Source organism: Oncorhynchus keta, unplaced genomic scaffold, assembly GCF_023373465.1.
Source record: "Oncorhynchus keta strain PuntledgeMale-10-30-2019 unplaced genomic scaffold, Oket_V2 Un_contig_14990_pilon_pilon, whole genome shotgun sequence".
Classification (NCBI taxonomy): Eukaryota; Metazoa; Chordata; class Actinopteri; order Salmoniformes; family Salmonidae; genus Oncorhynchus; species Oncorhynchus keta.
In genome coordinates, this window is record NW_026279066.1 from 22,622 (window position 1) to 43,825 (window position 21,204).

At 42.8% G+C, this 21,204-nt stretch overlaps 1 protein-coding gene across 1 annotated transcript in view; it reads right to left on the reverse strand.

Moving 5' to 3' along the window:
• Positions 1-4,678: 4,678 nt before the first annotated feature.
• The window catches only part of LOC118382380 (filamin-A-like), a 34,791-nt gene continuing 18,265 nt past the window's right edge, over positions 4,679-21,204 (reverse strand). The window contains exons 5-9 of the mRNA XM_052502069.1: positions 19,473-19,550; positions 10,276-10,438; positions 8,289-8,474; positions 4,885-5,022; positions 4,679-4,689 (exon numbers count right to left, since the gene is read on the reverse strand). Coding sequence (XP_052358029.1) covers positions 4,679-4,689; positions 4,885-5,022; positions 8,289-8,474; positions 10,276-10,438; positions 19,473-19,550 — 576 coding nt within the window. The remainder of the gene's footprint in view (positions 4,690-4,884; positions 5,023-8,288; positions 8,475-10,275; positions 10,439-19,472; positions 19,551-21,204) is intronic.

A 21,204-nucleotide genomic window follows, 5' to 3' on the forward strand; every position in this document is an offset into this window, starting at 1 on the left:
TCAGAAGACTGTGATATGTGGTTGAATGAACTACCTTAGTTGAACGAACTGACTTAGTTGAACGAACTACCTTAGTTGAACGAACTGACTTAGTTGAACGAACTACCTTAGTTGAATGAACTGACTTAGTTGAACGAACTGACTTAGTTGAATGAACTGACTTAGTTGAACGAACTGACTTAGTTGAATGAACTGACTTAGTTGAACGAACTGACTTAGTTGAATGAACTGACTTAGTTGAATGAACTACCTTAGTTGAACGAACTGACTTAGTTGAACGAACTACCTTAGTTGAACGAACTGACTTAGTTGAACGAACTGACTTAGTTGAACGAACTGACTTAGTTGAATGAACTGACTTAGTTGAACGAACTGACTTAGTTGAATGAACTGACTTAGTTGAATGAACTACCTTAGTTGAATGAACTACCTTAGTTGAATGAACTACCTTAGTTGAACGAACTGACTTAGTTGAATGAACTACCTTAGTTGAACGAACTGACTTAGTTGTTCTGGATAAGAGACAGGTAAATTACTATGTGTGTTTTATTAGTTTAAGCAGACTGTGTTCATCTGTTGTTGTGACTTAGATGAAGATGAAGTTACCTGGGGGGGATGTGTTACCTGGGGATGTGTTCTGTGTGTTACCTGGGGAGGATGCGCGGTACCTGGGGGATGTGTGTTACCTGGGGGATGTGTTACCTGGAGGGATGTGTGTTACCTGGGGGATGTGTTACCTGGGGGATGTGTGTTACCATGGGGGATGTGTGTTACCTGGGGGATGTGTTACCTGGGGATGTGTTGTGTGTGTTACCTGGGGATGTGTGTTACCTGGGGATGTGTGTGATACCTGGGGGACGTGTGTTACCTGGGGGATGTGTTGTGTGTGTTACCTGGGGGACGTGTGTTACCTGGGGATGTGTGTTACCTGGGGGACGTGTGTTACCTGGGGGATGTGTGTGATACCTGGGGGACGTGTGTTACCTGGGGGATGTGTGTGATACCTGGGGGACGTGTGTTACCTGGGGGATGTGTTGTGTGTGTTACCTGGGGGACGTGTGTTACCTGGGGATGTGTGTTACCTGGGGGGACGTGTGTTACCTGGGGATGTGTTGTGTGTGTTACCTGGGGGACGTGTGTTACCTGGGGGATGTGTTGTATGTGTTACCTGGGGGACGTGTGTTACCTGGGAATGTGTTTTACCTGGGGGATGTGTGTTACCTGGGGGACGTGTGTTACCTGGGGATGTTTGTGGGTGTGTTACCTGGGGTAAGTTGGTGGTTGAAGATATCCCTCTGGGGGTGTGGGGATGTGTTTACCTGGGGGGGTTATATCCTTCCTGGGGATGTGTGTTACCTGGGGGGCCACAGTGTCTCCTACCCCTCCTGTCTCAGGGTATTTTGCAGTAGTTTATGTGTCGGGGGGCTAGGGTCAGTTTGTTATATCTGGAGTACTTCTCCTGGGTGTGTGTGAACTAAGTGGGTTCTCTAATTCTCTCCTTCTCTCTTTCTTTCTCTCTCTGGGGATGTGTTGGACCATGTCCCAGGACTACCTGGGGACTCCTTGCTGTCCCCAGTCCACCTGGCCATGTCCTGCTCCAGTTTCAACTGACCTGAGGGGATGTTACCTGTCCACCTGACTGTGCTGCTTACCAGTTGGGGGATGTTCTGTGTGTGTTACCTGCTGGGGATGTGTTGAACATCTTGTCATGTTCTGTTTACCTGGGGGAAGAGGACTGGTGTGTTACCTAGGGGGTAGCCACTGTGCTTTTACCTGCATTGTTTGCTGTTTGGGGTTTTAGGCTGGGTTTCTGTACAGCACTTTGAGATACCTGGGGGATATAAATAAATTTGATTTGATTTGATTTGATTTGTGTGTGATACCTGGGGGACGTGTGTTACCTGGGGGATGTGTTGTGTGTGTTACCTGGGGGATGTGTTACCTGGGGGATGTGTGTTACCTGGGGGACGTGTGTTACCTGGGGGATGTGTGTGATACCTGGGGGACGTGTGTTACCTGGGGGATGTGTGTGATACCTGGGGGATGTGTGTTACCTGGGGATGTGTTGTGTGTGTTACCTGGGGGATGTGTGTTACCTGGGGATGTGTTGTGTGTGTTACCTGGGGGATGTGTTGTGTGTGTTACCTGGGGATGTGTTGTGTGTGTTACCTGGGGGATGTGTTGTGTGTGTTACCTGGGGGATGTGTTGTGTGTGTTACCTGGGGGATGTGTTGTGTGTGTTACCTGGGGGATGTGTGTGATACCTGGGTGGACGTGTGTTACCTGGGGGATGTGTTGTGTGTGTTACCTGGGGGATGTGTGTGTGATACCTGGGGGACGTGTGTTACCTGGGGATGTATTGTGTGTGATACCTGGGGGACGTGTGTTACCTGGGGATGTATTGTGTGTGTTACCTGGGGATGTGTTGTGTGTGATACCTGGGGGACGTGTGTTACCTGGGGATGTATTGTGTGTGATACCTGGGGGACGTGTGTTACCTGGGGATGTATGTGTGTGATACCTGGGGGACGTGTGTTACCTGGGGGATGTGTTGTGTGTGATACCTGGGGGACGTGTGTTACCTGGGGGATGTATTGTGTGTGATACCTGGGGGACGTGTGTTACCTGGGGGATGTATTGTGTGTGATACCTGGGGGACGTGTGTTACCTGGGGGATGTATTGTGTGTGTTACCTGGGGGATGTATTGTGTGTGTTACCTGCTGAGGATGTGTGTTACCTGGGGGACGTGTGTTACCTGCTGAGGATGTGTGTTACCTGGGGGACGTGTGTTACCTGCTGAGGATGTGTGTTACCTGGGGGACGTGTGTTACCTGCTGAGGATGTGTGTTACCTGGGGGACGTGTGTTACCTGGGGGATGTATTGTGTGTGATACCTGGGGGACGTGTGTTACCTGGGGGATGTATTGTGTGTGATACCTGGGGGACGTGTGTTACCTGGGGGATGTATTGTGTGTGATACCTGGGGGACGTGTGTTACCTGGGGGATGTATTGTGTGTGTTACCTGGGGGATGTATTGTGTGTGATACCTGGGGGACGTGTGTTACCTGGGGGATGTATTGTGTGTGATACCTGGGGGCGTGTGTTACCTGGGGGATGTATTGTGTGTTACCTGGGGATGTATTGTGTGTGATACCTGGGGGACGTGTGTTACCTGGGGGATGTATTGTGTGTGTTACCTGGGGGACGTGTGTTACCTGGGGGATGTGTGTGTTACCTGGGGGATGTATTGTGTGTGTTACCTGCTGAGGATGTGTGTTACCTGGGGGATGTATTGTGTGTGTTACCTGGGGATGTATTGTGTGTGTTACCTGAGGATGTGTGTTACCTGGGGGATGTATTGTGTGTGTTACCTGGGGATGTATTGTGTGTGTTACCCTGGGGGATGTATTGTGTGTGTTACCTGGGGGATGTATTGTGTGTGTTACCTGGGGATGTATTGTGTGTGTTACCTGGGGGATGTATTGTGTGTGTTACCTGGGGATGTATTGTGTGTGTTACCTGGGGGATGTATTGTGTGTGTTACCTGGGGGATGTATTGTGTGTGTTACCTGGGGGGTGGTTACCTGGGGGATGTATTGTGTGTGTTACCTGGGGGGATGTGTGTTACCTGGGGGATGTATGTGTGTGTTACCTGGGGGATGTATTGTGTGTGTTACCTGGGGACGTGTGTTACATCCTGGGGGATGTATTGTGTGTGTTACCTGGGGGATGTATTGTGTGTGTTACCTGGGGGATGTATTGTGTGTGTTACCTGGGGATGTATTATGTGTGTTACCTGGGGGATGTATTGTGTGTGTTACCTGGGGGATGTATTATGTGTGTTACCTGGGGGATGTATTGTGTGTGTTACCTGGGGGATGTATTGTGTGTGTTACCTGCTGAGGATGTGTGTTACCTGGGGGATGTGTTGTGTGTGTTACCTGGGGGATGTATTGTGTGTGTTACCTGCTGAGGATGTGTTGTCCTCCCCAGGTTATGGTTATACTGTATGAGAGGGGGTGGTGGGATAGATAGAAACCCAAACACCCCATCTCCAACATAGATAGCTCCTCCAGGCCCTCTAGATAGAGAGAGAGAGAGAGATAGATAGATAGATAGATAGATAGATAGATAGATAGATAGATAGATAGATAGATAGATAGATAGAGAGAGAGAGAGAGAGAGAGAGAGAGAGAGAGAGAGAGAGAGAGAGAGAGAGAGAGAGAGAGAGAGAGAGAGAGAGATAGATAGATAGATAGATAGATAGATAGATAGATAGATAGATAGAGAGAGAGATAGAGAGAGAGAGAGAGAGAGATAGAGAGAGAGAGATAGATGGATAGATAGATAGATAGATAGATAGATAGATAGATAGATAGATAGATAGAGAGAGAGAGAGAGAGAGAGATAGATAGATAGATAGATAGATAGATAGAGAGAGAGAGAGAGACAGAGAGACAGAGAGACAGAGAGAGAGAGAGAGAGAGAGAGAGAGAGAGAGAGAGAGAGAGATAGATAGATAGATAGATAGATAGATAGATAGATAGATAGATAGACAGAGACAGAGAGAGAGAGAGAGAGAGAGAGAGAGAGAGAGAGAGAGAGATATTTCAGTGTTTGCAGAGCTGTTAGGTAGAAGCAATATGGTGGAAACTTTACCACTACACCGTGTATATCTATCCAGACCCTTCAGATCTGAACACAAGTAGTGTAAACAGCAAAAAGACAATGGGTAGTGTAGTTTATAAAACAGAGGGCCTGCTGTACAGTGTCATTTATAAAACAGAGAGGCTGCTGGGTAGTGTAGTTTATAAAACAGAGAGGCTGCTGGGTAGTGTAGTTTATTAAATATATAGACTGCTGGGTAGTGGAGTAGACTCACTGGGGCCCTTGATGGTGACTTTGAGTTCTCCTGTCCCAGCTCCTTTAGTGAAGACTCTGAAGTCAGCTGTCTCTTTAACCCTGAGGCCTTTAGGCTGGAGACCACGCCCCTTAGCCCGAACCAGGCTGGGGTTACAAGCTGGAGAAGGGGTGGGCGGTGGGAGGGTTTAGAATTTAATACATAGAATTGAACACATAGTTTGAATAGAAACTGAAGGATGAGGACAACAACTACCAGGAGATCGAGAGAGAGACGCAGAGAGAGAGACAGAGAGAGAGAGAGACACAGAGAGAGAGACAGAGAGAGAGAGAGAGAGACAGAGAGAGAGAGAGACGCAGAGAGAGACCAAGACCAAGACAGAGAGAGAGAAAGAGAGAGAGAGAGAGTCTAGTTCCCGAGAGCGATCCCATGAAGTGAGGACAGTAAAAGGAAGAAGCTGCTCCCGAGAGAGAAGAGATACCATCCCTCCGTCTTTCTAGAAAGAGAGAGAGGGAGAGAGAGATCAGAGTAGAGAGAAAGAGAGAGAGATCAGAGTAGAGAGAAAGAGAAAGAGATCAGAGTAGAGGGGGAGAGACAGAGAGATAGCAGGGGGAGAGACAGAGAGATAGCAGGGGGAGAGACAGAGAGAGAGATCAGAGTAGAGGGAGAGAGAAAGAGAGATAGCAGGGGGAGAGACAGAGAGAGAGAGATCAGAGTAGAGGGAGAGAGAGATCAAAGTAGAGAGGAAGAGAGAGATAGCAGGGGGAGAGACAGAGAGAGAGATCAGAGTAGAGAGGAAGAGAGAGAGATCAGAGTAGAGGGAGAGAGAAAGAGATATAGCAGGGGGAGAGACAGAGAGAGAGATCAGAGTAGAGGGAGAGAGAGATCAGAGTAGAGAGGAAGAGAGAGAGATCAGAGTAGAGGGAGAGAGAAAGAGAGATAGCAGGGGGAGAGAGATCAGAGTAGAGGGAGAGAGAAAGAGAGATAGCAGAGGGAGAGACAGAGAGAGATAGCAGGGGGAGAGACAGAGAGAGATAGCAGGGGGAGAGACAGAGAGAGATAGCAGGGGGAGAGACAGAGAGAGAGATCAGAGTAGAGGGGAGAGAAAGAGAGATAGCAGGGGGAGAGACAGAGAGAGTGAGAAGAGACCAGGGAACGCAGAATCATCCAGAGAGAAAGAGCAAGTGAATGAACAGTCAGACAGGAGAAAGGAGGAGAGGGAGAGAATATAACAAACAGACAGAAAAGTTGTGTAAACACCAGAAACAGAAACACTAGAGTCGGAAACAGAAACAATAGAAACAGAAACACTAGAGACAGAAACACTAGAAACGGAAACACTAGAAACAGAAACCATAGAAACAGAAACAATAGAAACAGAAACACTAGAAACAGAAACACTAGAAACAGAAACAGAAACAATAGAAACAGAAACACTAGAAACAGAAACAATAGAAACAGAAACACTAGAGACAGAAACACTAGAAACAGAAACACTAGAGACAGAAACACTAGAGACAGAAACAGAAACAATAGAAACAGAAACAATAGAAACAGAAACACTAGAGACAGAAACAGAAACAATAGAAACAGAAACAATATAAACAGAAACACTCGAAACAGGAACAATAGAAACAGAAACAATAGAAACAGAAACAATAGAAACAGAAACAATAGAAACAGAAACAATAGAAACAGAAACACTAGAAACAGGAACACTAGAAACAGAAACAATAGAAGCAGAAACAGAAACAATAGAAACAGAAACAATAGAAACAGAAACACTAGAAACAGGAACAATAGAAACAGAAACAATAGAAACAGAAACACTAGAGACAGAAACAGAAACAATAGAAACAGAAACATTAGAAACAGAAGCACTAGAAACAGAAACAATAGAAACAGAAACACTAGAGACAGAAACAGAAACAATAGAAACAGAAACAATAGCAACAGAAACACTCGAAACAGGAACAATAGAAACAGAAACACTAGAAACAGGAACACTAGAAACAGAAACAATAGAAGCAGAAACAGAAACAATAGAAACAGAAACAATAGAAACAGAAACACTAGAAACAGGAACAATAGAAACAGAAACAATAGAAACAGAAACACTAGAGACAGAAACAGAAACAATAGAAACAGAAACACTAGAGACAGAAGCACTAGAAACAGAAACAATAGAAACAGAAACACTAGAGACAGAAACAGAAACAATAGAAACAGAAACAATATAAACAGAAACACTCGAAACAGAAACAATAGAAACAGAAACAATAGAAACAGAAACAATAGAAACAGAAACAATAGAAACAGAAACAATAGAAACAGAAACACTAGAAACAGAAACACTAGAAACAGGAACACTAGAAACAGAAACAATAGAAGCAGAAACAGAAACAATAGAAACAGAAACAATAGAAACAGAAACACTAGAAACAGAAACAATAGAGACAGAAACAGAAACACTAGAAACAGAAACAATAGAAACAGAAACACTAGAGACAGAAACAGAAACAATAGAAACAGAAACAATAGCAACAGAAACACTAGAAACAGAAACAATAGAAACAGAAACAATAGAAACAGAAACAATAGAAACAGAAACACTAGAAACAGAAACACTAGAAACAGGAACACTAGAAACAGAAACAATAGAAACAGAAACACTAGAGACAGAAACAGAAACACTAGAAACAGAAACAATAGAAACAGAAACCCTAGAGACAGAAACAGAAACAATAGAAACAGAAACAATAGAAACAGAAACACTAGAAACAGGAACAATAGAAACATAAACAATAGAAACAGAAACACTAGAAACAGAAACAATAGAAACAGAAACACTAGAGACAGAAACAGAAACAATAGAAACAGAAACATTAGAAACAGAAACACTAGAAACAGGAACAATAGAAACAGAAACAATAGAAACATAAACACTAGAAACAGAAACAGAAACAATAGAAACAGAAACAATAGAAACATAAACACTAGAAACAGAAACAGAAACAATAGAAACAGAAACACGAGAAACAGAAACAATAGAAACAGAAACACGAGAAGCAGGAACAATAGAAACAGAAACACTAGAAACAGGAACAATAGAAACAGAAACACTAGAAACAGGAACAATAGAAACAGAAACAATAGAAACAGGAACAATAGAAACAGAAACTGGAAGTAGAAACAGAAACAGTAGAAACAGAAATAATAGCAAGGAACACCACAGACAGAAAGACTAGAAACAGAAAAATTTGAAAATGAAACACAAGAAACCCCAGAAACACAAACAGTAGAAACACAAACACTAGAATTGGAAACAGAAAAACTGTTTCTAATTCGGTTTCATGTGTTGCTATTTTGACAGTGAAGGGGTTCTTGCCGATCTGCCCCTCCCCTCCCTCCCCCTCCTGTCTCACCCTCTCCTATGTTCACAGTGAAGGGGCTCTTGCTGATTTGTCCTCCAGCGAAGGTAACGTAGATGGTGTGGGCCCCCTCCAGGGTGGGTTTGTAGGTGCAGCGGTACGAACTGTTGCCCTTATCCTCTATCTGACTCACCACCACGTTCTTCTTACCCGCTGGGTCCATGATCACCACCTCCACCTCTCCCACACCAGCATCTGGAGACAGAGAGAGCCTTAGCACCTGGAGACAGAGAGAGCCTTAGCACCTGGAGACAGGGAGAGCCTTAGCACCTGGAGACAGGGAGAGCCTTATCACCTGGAGACAGAGAGAGCCTTAGCACCTGGAGACAGAGAGAGCCTTAGCACCTGGAGACAGAGAGAGCCTTAGCACCTGGAGACAGAGAGAGCCTTATCACCTGGAGACAGAGAGAGCCTTAGCACCTGGAGACAGAGAGAGCCTTATCACCTGGAGACAGAGAGAGCCTTAGCACCTGGAGACAGAGAGAGCTTTAGCACCTGGAGACAGAGAGAACCTTAGCACCTGGAGACAGAGAGAGAGCCTTAGCACCTGGAGACAGAGAGAGAGCCTTAGCACCTGGAGACAGAGAGAACCTTAGCACCTGGAGACAGAGAGAGCCTTATCACCTGGAGACAGAGAGAACCTTAGCACCTGGAGACAGAGAGAGCCTTAGCACCTGGAGACAGAGAGAGCCTTAGCACCTGGAGACAGAGAGAACCTTAGCACCTGGAGACAGAGAGAGCCTTAGCACCTGGAGACAGGGAGAGCCTTAGCACCTGGAGACAGAGAGAGAGCCTTAGCACCTGGAGACAGAGAGAGAGCCTTAGCACCTGGAGACAGAGAGAACCTTAGCACCTGGAGACAGAGAGAGCCTTATCACCTGGAGACAGGGAGAGCCTTAGCACCTGGAGACAGAGATTGCCTTAGCACCTGGAGACAGAGAGAGCCTTAGCACCTGGAGACAGGGAGAGCCTTAGCACCTGGAGACAGAGAGAGCCTTAGCACCTGGAGACAGGGAGAGCCTTATCACCTGGAGACAGAGAGAGCCTTAGCACCTGGAGACAGGGAGAGCCTTAGCACCTGGAGACAGAGAGAGCCTTAGCACCTGGAGACAGAGACAGCCTTAGCACATGGAGACAGAGAGAGCCTTAGCACCTGGAGACAGGGAGAGCCTTAGCACCTGGAGACAGGGAGAGCCTTATCACCTGGAGACAGAGAGAGCCTTATCACCTGGAGACAGCGAGAGCCTTAGCACCTGGAGACAGGGAGAGCCTTAGCACCTGGAGACAGGGAGAGCCTTAGCACCTGGAGACAGGGAGAGCCTTATCACCTGGAGACAGAGAGAGCCTTAGCACCTGGAGACAGAGAGAGCCTTAGCACCTGGAGACAGAGAGAGCCTTAGCACCTGGAGACAGAGAGAGCCTTATCACCATACCAATATACTGTATAGTATATGTTTTTTTTGTTGTTAAAGAAGTGGAAAGGAAATGGACTGATGTGTATGAATCGTGGTGTCTTCTCCTGCAGTATAAAATATACACTAAGTGTACAAAGCATGAGGAACACTTTCCTAATATTGAGTTGCAACCCCTTTTTGGCCTCAATTCGTTGAGGAATGGACTTTTCATCTACATTGATTGACGTGGATTTAACAGGTGACATCAAAAAGGGACCATAGCTTTCACCTGGATTCACCTAGTCAGTCTATGTCATGGAAAGTGCAGGTGTTCCTAATGTTTTGTCCACTCAGTGTAGACTCAATATATACACATAACACACGTAACAAGGCTGAAGTAGAGGGCAAGCGAGAGGTGTTGCTGGAGGTGAATAAACCAACAAAGACTCGGTGGGGAAAGGAGCCAAAAGCGACAAATATACAGTCATCCTTACTAACTGAGCTGCCAGAGAGGAAGGAAACAGCAAGAGACCAATGATGATTTTAAAACAGTCCCAGAGTTCAATAGCTGAGAAAACAGTTGGTACCTGCGGTGTAGACATCAAAGTATGTGGTCTTATTGGCGATGTTCCCAGCAGGTTCTAGTCCAGGTCCCTGGGCTGTAGCTTTACTGCTGTCTCCCTGAGCCATCCCCACATCCACCTCATAAGGAGACTTATTGATGTGTAGCCCCGCAAACAGCACCGTCACCTGGTAAAACACAGTTACCAAACAACACCATCACCTAGTAAAACACAGTTACCAAACAGCACCATCACCTAGTAAAGCACAGAGTTACCAAACAGCACCATCACCGAGTAAAACACAGAATTACCAAACAACACCATCACCTAGTAAAACACAGAGTTACCAAACAGCACCGTCACCTAGTAAAACACAGAGTTACCAAACGACACCGTCACCTGGTAATAATACACACTGTTACCAAACAACACCGTCACCTGGTAATAATACACACTGTTACCAAACAACACCATCACCTGGTAATAATACACACTGTTACCCAACAACACCATCACCTAGTAATAATACACACTGTTACCAAACAACACCATCACCTGGTAATAATACACACTGTTACCAAACAACACCATCACCTGGTAATAATACACACTGTTACCCAACAACACCATCACCTAGTAATAATACACACTGTTACCCAACAACACCATCACCTAGTAATAATACACACTGTTACCAAACAACACCATCACCTGGTAATAATACACACTGTTACCAAACAACACCATCACCTGGTAATAATACACACTGTTACCAAACAACACCATCACCTAGTAATAATACACACTGTTACCAAACAACACCATCACCTGGTAATAATACACACTGTTACCAAACAACACCATCACCTAGTAATAATACACACTGTTACCAAACAACACCATCACCTGGTAATAATACACACTGTTACCAAACAACACCATCACCTGGTAATAATACACACTGTTACCAAACAACACCATCACCTGGTAATAATACACACTGTTACCAAACAACACCGTCACCTGGTAATAATACACACTGTTACCCAACAACACCATCACCTAGTAATAATACACTCTCTTACCAAACAACACCATCACCTGGTAATAATACACACTGTTACCAAACAACACCATCACCTGGTAATAATACACACTGTTACCAAACAACACCGTCACCTGGTAATAATACACACTGTTACCAAACAACACCGTCACCTGGTAATAATACACACTGTTACCAAACAACACCATCACCTGGTAATAATACACACTGTTACCAAACAACACCATCACCTGGTAATAATACACACTGTTACCAGACAACACCATCACCTGGTAATAATACACACTGTTACCAAACAACACCATCACCTGGTAATAATACACACTGTTACCCAACAACACCATCACCTAGTAATAATACACACTGTTACCAAACAACACCATCACCTAGTAATAATACACACTGTTACCCAACAACACCATCACCTGGTAATAATACACACTGTTACCAAACAACACCATCACCTGGTAATAATACACACTGTTACCAAACAACACCATCACCTAGTAATAATACACACTGTTACCAAACAACACCATCACCTGGTAATAATACACACTGTTACCAAACAACACCATCACCTAGTAATAATACACACTGTTACCAAACAACACCATCACCTGGTAATAATACACACTGTTACCAAACAACACCATCACCTGGTAATAATACACACTGTTACCAAACAACACCATCACCTGGTAATAATACACACTGTTACCAAACAACACCGTCACCTGGTAATAATACACACTGTTACCCAACAACACCATCACCTAGTAATAATACACTCTCTTACCAAACAACACCATCACCTGGTAATAATACACACTGTTACCAAACAACACCATCACCTGGTAATAATACACACTGTTACCCAACAACACCATCACCTGGTAATAATACACACTGTTACCAAACAACACCATCACCTGGTAATAATACACACTGTTATCAAACAGCACCATCACCTAGTAATAATACACACTGTTACCAAACAACACCATCACCTGGTAATAATACACACTGTTACCAGACAACACCATCACCTGGTAATAATACACACTGTTACCAAACAACACCATCACCTGGTAATAATACACACTGTTACCAAACAACACCGTCACCTGGTAATAATACACACTGTTACCAAACAACACCATCACCTGGTAATAATACACACTGTTACCAAACAACACCATCACCTGGTAATAATACACACTGTTACCATACAACACCATCACCTGGTAATAATACACACTGTTACCAGACAACACCGTCACCTGGTAATAATACACACTGTTATCAAACAGCACCATCACCTAGTAAAACACAGAGTTACCGAACAGCACCATCACCTGGTAATAATACACACTGTTACCAAACAACACCATCACCTAGTAATAATACACACTGTTACCAAACAACACCATCACCTAGTAATAATACACACTGTTACCCAACAACACCATCACCTGGTAATAATACACACTGTTACCCAACAGCACCATCACCTGGTAATAATACACACTGTTACCCAACAACACCATCACCTAGTAATAATACACACTGTTACCCAACAACACCATCACCTAGTAATAATACACACTGTTACCCAACAACACCATCACCTGGTAATAATACACACTGTTACCAAACAACACCATCACCTGGTAATAATACACACTGTTACCAAACAACACCATCACCTAGTAATAATACACACTGTTACCAAACAACACCATCACCTGGTAATAATACACACTGTTACCAAACAACACCATCACCTAGTAATAATACACACTGTTACCAAACAACACCATCACCTAGTAATAATACACACTGTTACCAAACAACACCATCACCTGGTAATAATACACACTGTTACCAAACAACACCATCACCTGGTAATAATACACACTGTTACCAAACAACACCATCACCTGGTAATAATACACACTGTTACCAAACAACACCATCACCTGGTAATAATACACACTGTTACCAAACAACACCATCACCTGGTAATAATACACACTGTTACCAAACAACACCATCACCTGGTAATAATACACACTGTTACCAAACAACACCATCACCTGGTAATAATACACACTGTTACCAAACAACACCATCACCTAGTAAAACACAGAGTTACCGAACAGCACCATCACCTAGTAATAATACACACTGTTACCAAACAACACCATCACCTGGTAATAATACACACTGTTACCAAACAACACCATCACCTGGTAATAATACACACTGTTACCAAACAACACCATCACCTGGTAATAATACACACTGTTACCAAACAACACCATCACCTGGTAATAATACACACTGTTACCAAACAACACCATCACCTGGTAATAATACACACTGTTACCAAACAACACCATCACCTGGTAATAATACACACTGTTACCAAACAACACCATCACCTGGTAATAATACACACTGTTACCAGACAACACCGTCACCTGGTAATAATACACACTGTTATCAAACAGCACCATCACCTAGTAAAACACAGAGTTACCGAACAGCACCATCACCTGGTAATAATACACACTGTTACCAAACAACACCATCACCTAGTAATAATACACACTGTTACCAAACAACACCATCACCTAGTAATAATACACACTGTTACCAAACAGCACCATCACCTGGTAATAATACACACTGTTACCAAACAACACCATCACCTAGTAATAATACACACTGTTACCAAACAACACCATCACCTGGTAATAATACACACTGTTACCAAACAGCACCATCACCTGGTAATAATACACACTGTTACCCAACAACACCATCACCTGGTAATAATACACACTGTTACCAAACAACACCATCACCTAGTAATAATACACACTGTTACCAAACAACACCATCACCTAGTAATAATACACACTGTTACCCAACAACACCATCACCTAGTAATAATACACACTGTTACCCAACAACACCATCACCTGGTAATAATACACACTGTTACCCAACAACACCATCACCTAGTAATAATACACTCTGTTACCAAACAACACCATCACCTGGTAATAATACACACTGTTACCAAACAACACCATCACCTGGTAATAATACACACTGTTACCCAACAACACCATCACCTGGTAATAATACACACTGTTACCAAACAACACCATCACCTGGTAATAATACACACTGTTACCAAACAACACCATCACCTGGTAATAATACACACTGTTACCCAACAACACCATCACCTGGTAATAATACACACTGTTACCAAACAACACCATCACCTGGTAATAATACACACTGTTACCAAACAACACCATCACCTAGTAATAATACACACTGTTACCAAACAACACCATCACCTGGTAATAATACACACTGTTACCAAACAACACCATCACCTGGTAATAATACACACTGTTACCAAACAACACCATCACCTGGTAAAACACAGTTACCAAACAACACCATCACCTGGTAATAATACACACTGTTACCAAACAACACCATCACCTGGTAATAATACACACTGTTACCCAACAACACCATCACCTGGTAATAATACACACTGTTACCAAACAACACCATCACCTAGTAATAATACACACTGTTACCCAACAACACCATCACCTGGTAATAATACACACTGTTACCCAACAACACCATCACCTAGTAATAATACACTCTCTTACCAAACAACACCATCACCTGGTAATAATACACACTGTTACCAAACAACACCATCACCTGGTAATAATACACACTGTTACCAAACAACACCATCACCTGGTAATAATACACACTGTTACCAAACAACACCATCACCTGGTAATAATACACACTGTTACCAAACAACACCATCACCTGGTAAAACACAGTTACCAAACAACACCATCACCTGGTAATAATACACACTGTTACCCAACAACACCATCACCTGGTAATAATACACACTGTTACCAAACAACACCATCACCTGGTAATAATACACACTGTTACCAAACAACACCATCACCTAGTAATAATACACACTGTTACCCAACAACACCATCACCTGGTAAAACACAGTTACCAAACAACACCATCACCTGGTAATAATACACACTGTTACCAAACAACACCATCACCTGGTAATAATACACACTGTTACCAAACAACACCATCACCTGGTAATAATACACACTGTTACCAAACAACACCATCACCTGGTAATAATACACACTGTTACCAAACAACACCATCACCTAGTAATAATACACACTGTTACCCAACAACACCATCACCTGGTAATAATACACACTGTTACCAAACAACACCATCACCTGGTAATAATACACAGAGTTACCAAACAACACCATCACCTGGTAATAATACACACTGTTACCAAACAACACCATCACCTGGTAATAATACACACTGTTACCAAACAACACCATCACCTGGTAATAATACACACTGTTACCAAACAACACCATCACCTGGTAATAATACACACTGTTACCAAACAACACCATCACCTAGTAATAATACACACTGTTACCCAACAACACCATCACCTGGTAAAACACAGTTACCAAACAACACCATCACCTGGTAATAATACACACTGTTACCAAACAACACCATCACCTGGTAATAATACACACTGTTACCAAACAACACCATCACCTGGTAATAATACACACTGTTACCAAACAACACCATCACCTGGTAATAATACACACTGTTACCAAACAACACCATCACCTAGTAATAATACACACTGTTACCAAACAACACCATCACCTAGTAATAATACACACTGTTACCAAACAACACCATCACCTGGTAATAATACACACTGTTACCAAACAACACCATCACCTGGTAATAATACACACTGTTACCAAACAACACCATCACCTGGTAATAATACACACTGTTACCAAACAACACCATCACCTGGTAATAATACACACTGTTACCCAACAACACCATCACCTGGTAATAATACACACTGTTACCAAACAACACCATCACCTGGTAATAATACACACTGTTACCAAACAACACCATCACCTGGTAATAATACACACTGTTACCAAACAACACCATCACCTGGTAATAATACACACTGTTACCAAACAACACCATCACCTAGTAATAATACACACTGTTACCAAACAACACCATCACCTGGTAATAATACACACTGTTACCAGACAACACCGTCACCTGGTAATAATACACACTGTTACCCAACAACACCATCACCTGGTAATAATACACACTGTTACCAAAAACACCATCACCTGGTAATAATACACACTGTTACCAAACAACACCATCACCTGGTAATAATACACACTGTTACCAAACAACACCATCACCTGGTAATAATACACACTGTTACCAAACAACACCATCACCTGGTAATAATACACACTGTTACCAAACAACACCATCACCTGGTAATAATACACACTGTTACCAAACAACACCATCACCTGGTAATAATACACACTGTTACCAAACAACACCATCACCTGGTAATAATACACACTGTTACCAAACAACACCATCACCTGGTAATAATACACACTGTTACCAAACAACACCATCACCTGGTAATAATACACACTGTTACCCAACAACACCATCACCTGGTAATAATACACACTGTTACCAAACAACACCATCACCTGGTAATAATACACACTGTTACCAAACAACACCATCACCTGGTAATAATACACACTGTTACCAAACAACACCATCACCTGGTAATAATACACACTGTTACCAAACAACACCATCACCTGGTAATAATACACACTGTTACCAAACAACACCATCACCTGGTAATAATACACACTGTTACCCAACAACACCATCACCTGGTAATAATACACAGAATGTCATGTAGAGTTTGGGTTAAGGGGGATACCTACCAACATTAGGGTTAGGTTAGGGTAGGTTAGGTTAGGATTAAGGTTTAAGGTTAGGGTAGGTCAGGTGAGGTGAGGTTAGGTTAGGAATCAGGTTACATTTAGGGTAGGGAAGGAATACGGGTTAAGGTTAGGAATAATGGTTAAATTTAGGTTAGGTTAGGAATAAGGGCTAAGGTTAGGAATAATGGTTAAATTTAGGTTAGGTTAGGACTAAGGGTTAAGGTTAGGAATAATGGTTAAATTTAGGTTAGGTTAGGAATAAGGGCTAAGGTTAGGGTAGGACTAAGGGTTAGGTTAGGTATGTTTAGTGATTTCGGAATAATGTTTAAGGTTACTGTAGGTTCATTTAACTTATGAATAAGGATTAAGGTTAGGAATAATGGTTAGAAATATAGGTTAGACTAGGTTACGTTAGGAATAAGGGTTAAAGGTTAGGTTAGGGTTAGGTTAGGAACATGGGTTAAGGTTAGTGGAGGAATAAGGGTTAAGGTAGGTTAGGGTAGGTTAGGTGAGGATTAAGGGTTAAGGTTAGTGTAGTGTTCATTTAACGTTAGGAGTAAGGGTTAAGGTTAGGAATAATGGTTAAATTTAGGTTAGGTTAGGAATAAGGGTTAAGGTTAGGGTAGGACTAAGGGTTTGGGTTAGGTATGTTTAGGTCAGTTAGGAATAGGGTTAGGGTTAGGGTTAGGGTTAGGGTTAGGGTTAGGGTTAGGTTAGGGTTAGGGTTAGGGTTAGGGTTAGGGTTAGGGTTAGGGTTAGGGTTAGTGTCGATTACGTTAGGAGTAAGGGTTAAGGTTAGGAATAATGGTTAAATTTAGGTTAGGTTAGGAATAAGGGCTAAGGTTAGGGTAGGACTAAGGGTTAAGGTTAGGTATGTTTAGGTCAGTTAGGAATCATGTTTAAGGTTACTGTAGGTTCATTTAAGTTATGAATAAGGATTAAGGTTAGGGTAGGTTAGAAATATAGGTTAGAGTAGGTTACGTTAGGAGTAAGGGTTAAGGTTTGGGTAGGTTAGGTTAGGTTAGGAATAAGGGTTAAGGTTAGGTTAGGGTAGGTTAGGAACATGGGTTAAGGTTAGTGGAGGAATAAGGGTTAAGGTTAGGGTAGGTTAGAAATATAGGTTAGAGTAGGTTACGTTAGGAGTAAGGGTTAAGCTTTGGGTAGGTTAGGTTAGGTTAGGAATAAGGGTTAAGGTTAGTGGAGGAATAAGGGTTAAGGTAGGTTAGGGTAGGTTAGGGTAGGATTAAGGGTTAAGGTTAGTGTAGTGTCGATTACGTTAGGAGTAAGGGTTAAGGTTAGGAATAATGGTTAAATTTAGGTTAGGTTAGGAATAAGGGCTAAGGTTAGGGTAGGACTAAGGGTTAAGGTTAGGTATGTTTAGGTCAGTTAGGAATAATGTTTAAATTTAGGTTAGGTTAGGAATAAGGGCTAAGGTTAGGGTAGGTTAGAAATATAGGTTAGAGGAGTAGGTTACGTTAGGAGTAAGGGTTAAGCTTTGGGTAGGTTAGGTTAGGTTAGGAATAAGGGTTAAGGTTAGGTTAGGGTAGGTTAGGAACATGGGTTAAGGTTAGTGGAGGAATAAGGGTTAAGGTAGGTTAGGGTAGGTTAGGGTAGGATTAAGGGTTAAGGTTCGGGTAGGGTAGGGTAGGGTAGGAATTAGGGTTAAGATAGGTTAGGGTAGGAATAAGCGTTAAGGTTAGGGTAGGAATAAGGGTTAAGGTAGGTTCGGGTAGGTTAGGGTAGGAATAAGCGTTAAGGTTAGGGTAGGAATAAGGATTAAGGTAGGTTCGGGTAGGGTAGGGTAGGAATAGGGGTTAAGGTTAGGGTAGGGTAGGTTAGGAATAAGGGTTAAGGCAGGTTAGGGTAGGAATAGGGGTTAAGGTTAGGGTAGGGTAGGTTAGGAATAAGGGTTAAGGCAGGTTAGGGTAGGAATAGGGGTTAAGGTTAGGGTAGGGTAGGTTAGGAATAAGGGTTAAGGCAGGTTAGGGTAGGAATAAGGGTTAAGGTTAGGTTAGGAAAAAGGGTTAAGGTTAGGGTAGGGTAGGTTAGGAATAAGGGTTAAGGCAGGTTAGGGTAGGAATAGGGGTTAAGGTTAGGGTAGGGTAGGTTAGGAATAAGGGTTAAGGCAGGTTAGGGTAGGAATAAGGGTTAAGGTTAGGTTAGGAAAAAGGGTTAAGGTTAGGGTAGGGATAGAACAGAAAGTGTACCTTGTGCATCCCAGTGACCTTGGGTATGTAGAAGACAGAGTAGGTTTGGTTCATATCATTGTTGGCTGTCACTTTGGCCTGACAGGAGGATACATAGAGAGAGAGAGAGAGAGGGCGAGAGAGAGAGAGAGAGAGAGAGAGAGAGAGAGAGAGAGAGAGAGAGAGAGAGAGGAGAGAGAGAGAGAGAGAGAGAGAGAGAGAGAGAGAGAGAGGGGCGAGAGAGAGAGAGAGAGGGCAGAGAGAGAGAGAGAGAGAGGGCGAGAGAGAGAGAGAGAGAGAGAGAGAGAGAGGAGAGAGAGAGAGAGAGAGAGAGAGAGAGAGAGAGAGGGCGAGAGAGAGAGAGAGAGAGAGGGCGAGAGAGAGAGAGAGGCGAGAGAGAGAGAGAGAGAGAGAGAGAGATAGAGAGAGGAGAGAGAGAGAGAGGGAGGAGAGAGAGAGAGGGAGAGAGAGAGAGAGAGAGAGAGAGAGAGAGAGAATAGAGAGAGAGAGGTTGAGCTAACTTAGGCTTATGCGATTAGCATGAGGTTGAGCTAACTTAGGCAATTGCGATTAGCATGAGGTTGAGCTAACTTAGGCTTATGCGATTAGCATGAGGTTGAGCTAACATAGGCTTATGCGATTAACATGAGGTTGAGCTAACATAGGCTTATGCGATTAGCATGAGGTTGAGCTAACGTAGGCTTATGCGATTAACATGAGGTTGAGCTAACATAGGCTTGTGCGATTAGCATGAGGTTGAGCTAACATAGGCTTATGCGATTAGCATGAGGTTGAGCTAACTTAGGCTTATGCGATTAGCATGAGGTTGTAAGTAACAAGAACATTTCCCAGGACATAGACATATCTGATATTGGCAGAAAGCTTAAATTCTTGTTAATCTAACTGCACTGTCTAATTTACAGTAGCTATTACACTGAAAGAATACCATGCTATTGTTTGAGGAGCACAATTTTTAACATAAAAAGTTATTAATAATGAAATTAGGCATATTTGGGCAATCTTGATACAACATTTTGAACAGACATGCAATGATACATTGGATCAGCTTAAAACATTGCACATACACTTCCATCTAGTGGCCAAAATGTATATTGCACCTGGGCTGGAATAATACATTATGGCCTTTCTCTTGCATTTCAAAGATGATGGTACAAAAAAGAATCCAAAAGAAAGTTTTATTGTATTTATTTGTATTATCTTTTATTATCTTTTACCAGATCTATTGTGTTATATTCTCATACATTTCTTTCACATTTCCACGTTCCCTTTCAAATGGTACCAAGAATATGCATATCCTTGCATCAGGGCCTGAGCTACAGGCAGTTAGATTTGAGTATGTCATTTCAGGCGAAAATTGGGAAAAGGGGCGGATCCTTAAGTTTATTTTAAGTAAAGCTACTAAGCAACCAAGCTGCTAGGACAGAACAGACCTGGCTGCAACTGCAATTAGCACTGAAGTTTGAAGTGAGAGCTGCCTTTGAATCCCCTATCCCTGTGGAGAGGTCATTACAATACAGAACCACATGTATAAGGTTCGGCGTTCCGTCAACAGGACAGTTGTAAATCATGCAGCGCATTGTGTCAAGACCGCAGATTTTAAAGTAACAACAAATGTCGGTACATAGAGAGACACTTCCGGCGCCGACAGAGATGGCCGCCTCGCTTCGCGTTCTAGGAAACTATGCAGTTTTTTGTTTTTTTACGTGTTATTTCTTACATTAGTACCCCAGGT